General features: G+C 29.6%; 1 protein-coding gene across 1 annotated transcript in view; it reads left to right on the top strand.

The window, feature by feature from the left end:
* Nucleotides 1-7,803, top strand: part of LOC114324605 (transforming growth factor-beta-induced protein ig-h3) — a 237,105-nt gene extending 229,302 nt beyond the window's left edge. The window contains exon 6 of the mRNA XM_028272471.2: nt 135-7,803. Within this exon, the coding sequence (XP_028128272.1) occupies nt 135-448 (314 nt within the window). The 3' untranslated portion in view covers nt 449-7,803. The remainder of the gene's footprint in view (nt 1-134) is intronic.
* Nucleotides 7,804-8,661: the final 858 nt, after the last annotated feature.

An 8,661-nucleotide genomic window follows, 5' to 3' on the forward strand; every position in this document is an offset into this window, starting at 1 on the left:
TGAGGAACGATGAATTAGAGAAGACTAGGGGAAATCTAAAAGGCAAATTATTTCTCTAAAATAAATTTCATATTGTAGTATTACATATATGTTACATTATAGGAATTATTCTTATATATTCTATTCTTTTTTAGATGACGTATATATCAACGATGCAAAAATAGTAGAAAGTGAAGTTTTCGTATACAACTTAGGCACAATGTTCTATATAGACAAAGTACTTTTCACGGCTAAAAACACTCTCCTCAACACTAGTGTAGTTACAGAAGCAACGCGATCTCTAACACCAGCTTGGACGACGCAATCAAACGTTGAAGACGTTCCCGAAGAACTAGCAGAGCCTTCGGGATCTTTACCAGACGTCCTCTTCGCGGATGGAGCTAGCCCCGATAACGAAACAGAAGCGTCAACTATAACGATCACTAAACAAAAAAGTACTGTTAAATAATGTGTTAAATATTGTAATGGTGGTATTAGTAAATTATATTTTAATTTTTACAAGAGCTAACATTTTTTCACTTATTTTTACTAAACACAGTCCAGTAAATAGGAAGCTTTATATTACAGAACATCACATAGGTCCATATCTGGTCATTTTTGAGTCTTCGGTTTGTTTTCCTTTAAACATATTATATAAAAATCAGCAGTTTTTAAAATTTTGCCGAAAAAAATACGCTTTTACAAAGAAATGTCTAAAACCAAATTTAAAAGATGAAATATTATACCAAATTTAAGGACAGTGGTTGTTTGAGTAAAGTAGTGGACTGTATAATAAAGAATAGACCTGGATCCCGCGTAAGAAAGAAAAGTTGATTAATAGCAAGCTGAAAATTTGTTAATAGCTTAACGGTGTCTAGTCGGACAAACTTTGATGCACGGGAACACTGGAACAGGGGAAGTTTTAACTGTGGAGCATGATAAATGTGTCGTCCTGACAAGTTTATGATTGTGAAAAATAGCAAGTTGTTTTTAAGTTTATTCGATAGCCAACGTTATGTAATATATGCAAAAATGTTTTTCCGACAAAAATGTTGGGCATTTTAACGAGTCCAACACGTAGAACATGTTACATCACAGGAATTATGTTGGTGATGAATAGCAGTCTGATTTTTGCATGAGAGTTTAATGAAAGGTTAAAAAAGCAATTGGAAGTTCTGTCCGACAAAATTAATGGGAAGTTTTCGTAGTCGGACATTCTAAACAGGTAAGATATAGACAAAAATGCTGGTGATAAATAGCTTTCCGACAAAGACGAAATTTAATTAAGTAAATTATTCCTTATTAAGAATGACTGTTGTCGGAAAAAAATAAGGGGTAGATTTTGTAGTCGGACAATTTAAAAAAATAATTTTTGAAATTTCAATAAGGGGTGATTATTCTATGTCAAAAGTACCTGCAATCAATTACAATCGATATCTTTCGATTTATGTCAACATAATTTAGATACCTCACTGTAATACATTTATAGTAGATCAGGTAAATTATATTATGGATTGAGTGGTCTAGCTATCTTTGTCTGCCACATGCGCGGGATCGCTTGGTTAAAAGAGATAGATAGACCACCTATCGACTTTTTGCACTGTATTCCCTGTCTACCGTTATGTCTATGAATACATTTCCATTTAAGAAAAACTGTCACTTTTGACAATAATTCATACTAAATTGCAATCGTAACTTCAAATTTAAACTAATCGATTTATTTTGGCAGCAAATTATTTCTTGCCATGTGACATATTAATTATAATATTACATTATTATTAATAATATTACATTATTAATAATATTACATTATTATTTCATTTGTAGAAAGTTGAGAAAAATTACGTTATTACAATTTTAGTAATAATTTATTTAGGTACCCTTTTTCAATCAAGCAAAGTATTATAGCACGAAGAATGATATTCAATAGAACTTTCACAATTATCTGGCAACTGAACCTCATTGAATTGATGACCAAGTATTTTACTAACTTTGTAAAATGTTCGAAAATTACTCAAAAATGTTCCGTTGAATGGTTTCACTTTTGATTTGGCGACTTAAAATTTAAACTGTCGACACTCAAAAATAGACACAAAAACACTCCATAGTTAATATAAATTTTAATTTCCAACACACGTGGCAAACAGAAACTCAGAGACCATGTACTTTCAAATACTACTTTGTATAGCACAAAGTGTCACACTGACAAATGCAGCCTTCTAATACATACTTCTAAGCATAATGTGTCATATTTACGTCTATTCTTATAAGCACCGAAGTTTTAGACTCTTCACATTTTTCAATGTCGTTTACAGGGTTAAGATTTGAGTATGGAAAAAAATGTATACAACGTTTTTTGTAGGAAATTTTCCGTACTTTCTGATGCGCCTAATTAGAAAACCCTAAGAGATTGCTTTCACATGTTCTTTGACATTTTTTATTGTAATTTTGAGAATATCTAGAACAAACTCCACCCAAGAAAATAATTGTTTTGCAATGTATACATGCATTGATACTTACCTCACTGTTTTTGGAGTGTGCATGTATATAAATGCACATGCAAATATGTGAATATAAATAATAATATACAACTAAAATAGCTTTATCAATATGTGACTAAGTCATTCTGAAAAAATGTTTTTTATTTATTTCCTTCGATTTGCCCAAACTTTTTGTCCGACATATAACTTTTTGCGTTACAAAATATAATTTGTACATAAACAAATCAAAATTAGCTTGCTATTTATTACCAACATTTTTGTCTATATCTTACATGTTTAGAATGTCCGACTAGGAAAATTTCCCATTCATTTTGTCCGACAGAACTTCCAATTGCTTTTTTAACCTTTCATTAAACTCTCATGCAAAAATCAGACTGCTATTCATCACCAACATAGTTCCTGTGATGTGACATGTTCTACGTGTCGGACTCGTTAAAATGCCCAACCTTTTTGTCGGACAAACATTTTTTCATATATTCTATAACGTTGGCTATTGAATAAACTTAAAAACAACTTGCTATTTTTCACTATCATAAACTTGTCAGAACGACACGTTTATCATGCTCCACCGTTAAAACTTCCCCTGTTTCAGTGTTCCCGTGCATCAATGTTTGTCCGACTAGACACCGTTAAGCTATTAACAAATTTTCAGCTTGCTATTAATCAACTTTTTTTTCCTACGCGGGATCCAGGTCTAGAATGTGGTTCATCAAGTCTAACGGAAGATATTTTAGTAGTACCTATCTCCATCAATAAACTCCAGATCCAATAAGAGGAATGTCTTTTGTCATTTTAGTTTTAAAGGAAAACTGCTCTATTATAAAATAAAATGTAACGATGAAAGAAACTACTGTGTGGTAACAGGAAAACTAGAAGGCGCTGCTCCAGAAAACAAGAGACCACTAAGGAACTAGATTGTTAGACTTGATCTATGCATCACTAGAGCAAAAAAAGAGCGTCATATTTTTATTTTTTTATATAAGTGAGTTAAAATGGTATTTAAAATCCCTTTCCACGCTATTATGTATGTATTTAAAATTGTGATGAAGCTGAAATAGGCTGGTATTTCTATGTATTTTCTTTAAATTACTTGTAAAATTATTATTTTCTAGGAAATTTTGGTTTACACTTTACAGTTAGAAATGCAGTAGCACACAGACATATCAAAGTTTTTGTTTGTATTTTCTTTTATGATAATGCCTTAATTTTTCAATAGCTTTTGTTACAAAAATGCAGATTAAATGAATTAAAGCTTATTAAATTATAGCGTTGGAAATCTAAGAAATGAACATAATATATAGCATAGACCAGGGCGCATCTGTAAAAACATTAGTAGGTACATTTGGATGTTGAGAGGATTATATTTTGCTTGAAAATAACTCATATAATATTATGTGAGTTATTCTCCCACTCAAAAAGGTCCTGAACATTGTTTAAATAATCAAAATGTCACGAAAAAGTAAAATTCGTTTTTTTATTCATTTTTGGATTATAACTTTAAAAGTATTCATTTCCGAGAAAAGTTGCACTAACATAAAACTTGCGTAATTAAATTTCCTACAACGTAGGGTTCGTTAAAAATTTTAAAAATTGTCACCCTTGTTAATAAAAAAAAACAAGTATTCGCATTTTACGTTTTTCCACCATTTATACTACACTTAGAACCTTCATATTTCACCTAGAAAAACTATATGATACAATAAAACAATACTATACATTTAATTAAGATCGGTTTAATAGATTTTGCAAAATAAATTTTGCAATCCAGCTTTCGCAAAAAAAAGTACTTTGCTAAGTAATAAGACATTTACTCAACTACACATTATACTATAATTTGATTGCGACTGTATGAATCATTAATATCTATGCCATTAAAGAAAACTAACATTCAACCCAATGTTAAATCATATATGTTCAGTTCTTTGAATCCCGATGCTGTATATTTGAAAAAAATATATGTAATTAATAAAAAAATCGTATATGCTACGTGTAGCTTAGTAAAACTATTTTGTTGACATATATTTTTTTAAACTTTTTAACTTTTTCGGTTTTTAAAAAATCGTCTTAGATATAGCGTTAATATTATATTTATAATAGGACTACTTTTTCCACTAGTTTCTTTGCACATCACCGAAAAAACAAAATATATAAAAAATTTCAACAACACTTTGGTCTGAATTTTATTCATTTATCTGCATTAAAGTTTACGGCAAGTTTCCCTTTTTAATCAACTCTTTATTATTTACTAAAGTATACTAAAAGTTAAATATAAGAAAAATATGATTTGGGAAAAAACCAGTTTTATTGTTGTTTAACATTCGTAAGGCGCACCCCAGACCTCGTTTTTCTCACCTATCTTTTTGATAATTTTTTTTTATTTTTGTCCATTTTTTTATTCGCATTAAATTCAATTCTAAACGCACTCCACCCATTACAGCTTTAAAACTGTTTGCGTTTAAGTGTTTTTTTTTTTGGAAAAATGACAGTAGGGTGCATATGATGAAAATTTCATTTCCTGAATTGGACGTTTCTGATGTTACACCTGGAGCTAACAGAGCTACGGAACAAGGTCGTTGTTACTTATGTCACAGAAAAAGACAGGAAGTCCCGACATAACTGTATTGTGTGTAAAAACTTTGTGTTGCTCACTCTGTGAAAAATTTCATGTGTTTGTGATGCAATGATAATAATTTTTTTAAGAAGAAATGAGTACTTTGTTTGTAAAATTATGTTTCATAGTTTAATAAGCAAGTCCTATTTATTTTTCAAATTAATTTCCCCGACGTTCACATATGAAAAACAATGGATATACGGATGGGGTGTAAATGCACCCTGCACCGTCGTTTACGTAAGAATCTAAGTACCGCCTTACGAGGGTTAAAGTAAAGTAGTTACTTTTAGTTTAGATTTTTAAATAAGTCGACACCTCATCCGGCGTCCTAAAACTTTCCACGAGTAGTTTGTTTTTGATTCTCTGCAACACAACACAAAGAAATCACAGGGTGCCAAGTAAGGACTTTATGGAGGATTGCCTACAAAATCGATGTTTTTCTCTAAATGGTACCTACACAACTGTCAAAGCTCTATACGATTGAGCTTTTTGACAGTTATTCATTCCATTATCTAACGAAATCGTCATGCAAGATTGATTTTTTGAATTTTAATAGGTTCCCTTAACATCCGTGGATCTTTTACTAGCCAACTGTGTCCTTGGTACCTTTTTTAACTATTTGACTGTTTTACTTGGTTTTATTACATATTTGAAGTGCAAAGAAATTACTCTTAAAAAGGGTATACTAATAGTTAAAATTCTTATTTTGTTTTAAATTACTTATAATATTTTTTATAATAGTTATGCAGATTAAAGTAATGGTGTATATATAATAAATCAGTTATTTATGTAAGTAAATTAGAAATAATTTATATCTAGACAAACCATGACTGATGAATGTTAAGAACAATTTGCAGATTTTTGTAAATTGGTTTATATTTCTATAAAAATTAATGTCTGTTATTCTAGTAAATAGAGAAATAGAATCGGTTAGAGATGAAATTATGGATATGTTTCTTTACTATAACATTTCTGTTCAGTTAGAACATATGAAAGTATCTGGAAACAAGTAAATTTGAATCATAGTCAATAGAGTCAAATAGAAAAAAGTAAAAAAAAATTCTGATAACAACCAGATACAAAAGGAAACAATGGATGAAGTCATAAAAAGGAAATTTTAGAATTAATAGAAGAAAGACATCATAAAAAGAAAATCAGATGTACAAAAAAATTCATAAACAAATAAAATACAAAATTAAGCAAGCAATAGAAGAATGGTTAAAAGAATAATGCACAGAAATGGAAGAAAACCAGAAAGACATGATAGTTTTAACACACAAAAAGATTAAACAATTAACTACAAAAATAGAAAAAGAAAGCCTGGAATATTGAAAGATTCAAATATGAAACTAGTGTTAAATAATATCAAAAAATTAAAGAGATGGATAAAATACATCAATAAGTCGTTGAAAGAGAATAGAACAGAAGATATTATGAAAATAGAAGTAGAAGATGGTACGGTTTTATAGGTAGTAAGAAAGGAAATTAAAATGGCATTCAAAAACAGGAAAAATGGCAAAACAGTAGGTTCAAACATTAACCTTTAACTACACGCGCTGGCGTATTTGGTACGCCAGATATAAGAATTATACTGCAAATATATTAAAAAATTTAATTTTTGACCTTGTTTATCTCTCTAACCTATCACTGGAATGTGCTTTACAATTTGGTTTTAGTTTCGTTATAATCGGCGTTCTGGGAAGATCGTAATTTACAGTTTATTATTTGTTGTTTCCGGTGGTGGACAATATACGCCACGATTATATTGATATAAGTCGTAATATGAGTACATATTTCAATTGTTTTTTAGTCATTATGGCACAAAATATATTTTTCTTTATAAACAATACTTTTTCTCCTGTAAAAAATCACATTTCAAAAAAATTTTTATTCGTAATTTTATTTATCATGGAATCCAGTTATTCCATGATTCCAGTTATAAATCCCAATTGGCTTACTGAGAAGGAACTCCAAGTATTCACTGATGCCGAATAAGGTTTATAACAAACAACTAAGTGTATTTTTTCAAAAAAAATAATCAAATCCGCTGTTTTTAAGTGTATTTTCTTGTGGCGTGTAAAGTACGCCACGCGTGTAGTTATGTTATAACTTGATGCGCGGGTAGTTAAAGGTTAAAGTAGACTTGATTAACACAATATACAAAACAAGATATATACCGAAATAATCTTTACTTTTCACCTTTTGCGCTATTCCTAAATATACAATGTTACTTTGATTTTAAAAAAGCATTTGGTAAAGAAAGGCATGAAAAATTAGTCCAAATTCTTAAGAAATAAAATATAGACAAGAGTGACCTAGGAATAACAACAAACTTTTACTCGAATCAAAGAGCACAAATTGTAATAGATAAAAACGCAGTTCAGAAATTGAAATCAGGAGGGGAGTTTAGGCAGGGATGTATTATGTCTCCATTACTATTTAATGTATATAAAAATAATGAAATATTTAAAAAAAAAATTTAACGACCACATCAATAACCAAACGTCATATCCCTAATTTCAGTTCTAACTTCTGATTGTAGATGAGTGTTGTGTAATTCTAATAAATCATAAATGTTTACGTTTAGCTAACAATAATATATTCGATATATTACTAGTACAAACAATAAAACAATTACTTTCGTACATCTTCTTTAATGGTTTTTGTCTTTGTACATATTTTAATTTTTGATTTAATAAAGTCTTAAAACTTGCCATGTGTTTTATTTTCCTCTCTGCTTTGTACATTTTTTGACGTTTCGATTTCGATGCAAAAAATAACAAAATTAATAATATCTATATATTAGTTGGCTGTGATTTAGATAGATAATAATTGAAACATTTCATAAAATATTAAGGCTAGGTAGGATGGGACATGTGAGAAGAATGAAATATGGCAAAATATCAAACAAAATAAGCAAAGAAGTACCAAACAAATTTCCTAAGGTTGCCCACAAACAATCTTGGGAAAAAACAAGAGGAAGGCCGAAGCTGAGATACGCAGAGACAAGTACGAAACAGATCAAAATGGAGAAGAATCCTGGAAAAGGTTGTCCAGTCCAAATAGACCCAAAAACGGTTGTCCAGTCAATGACGATGACTTTTGCAAAACTTAGAAGCAAAATTTGCCATTCTTTTTAAAATATACAGAACACTTATAAGACAAACAATATATTAGGGGAGAGTTGGACAAAACGGGATACCATTCTTGTTTACTTTTACTACGGAAAATATGTTAAAGAAATTATCATAATATTATTTTTTATAGGTATAACATTTATTGCAGCACACAAACAACATATCTTTAGATATTTTTAATAACTGGAAAATAGTAAAAAAAATATTTATTAAAGACCTACACATCCCGTTTTATCCAACCGCGGTTGGATAAAACGGGATAGGTTTATAATATTTAATTTTTTGTATAAAATTATCTAAAACTTAATTTACTCTTGAAAAAATAATATCTTCAGTAGTCAGAAACTTAAAAATAGGCGTTTTTTATGTTTTATGACAAAATGGGAAATAAGACCTTTTATTTAGGACTAGGTACGTATATCAGAACAAAAGT

This window comes from Diabrotica virgifera, chromosome 1 (genome assembly GCF_917563875.1).
Source record: "Diabrotica virgifera virgifera chromosome 1, PGI_DIABVI_V3a".
Classification (NCBI taxonomy): Eukaryota; Metazoa; Arthropoda; class Insecta; order Coleoptera; family Chrysomelidae; genus Diabrotica; species Diabrotica virgifera.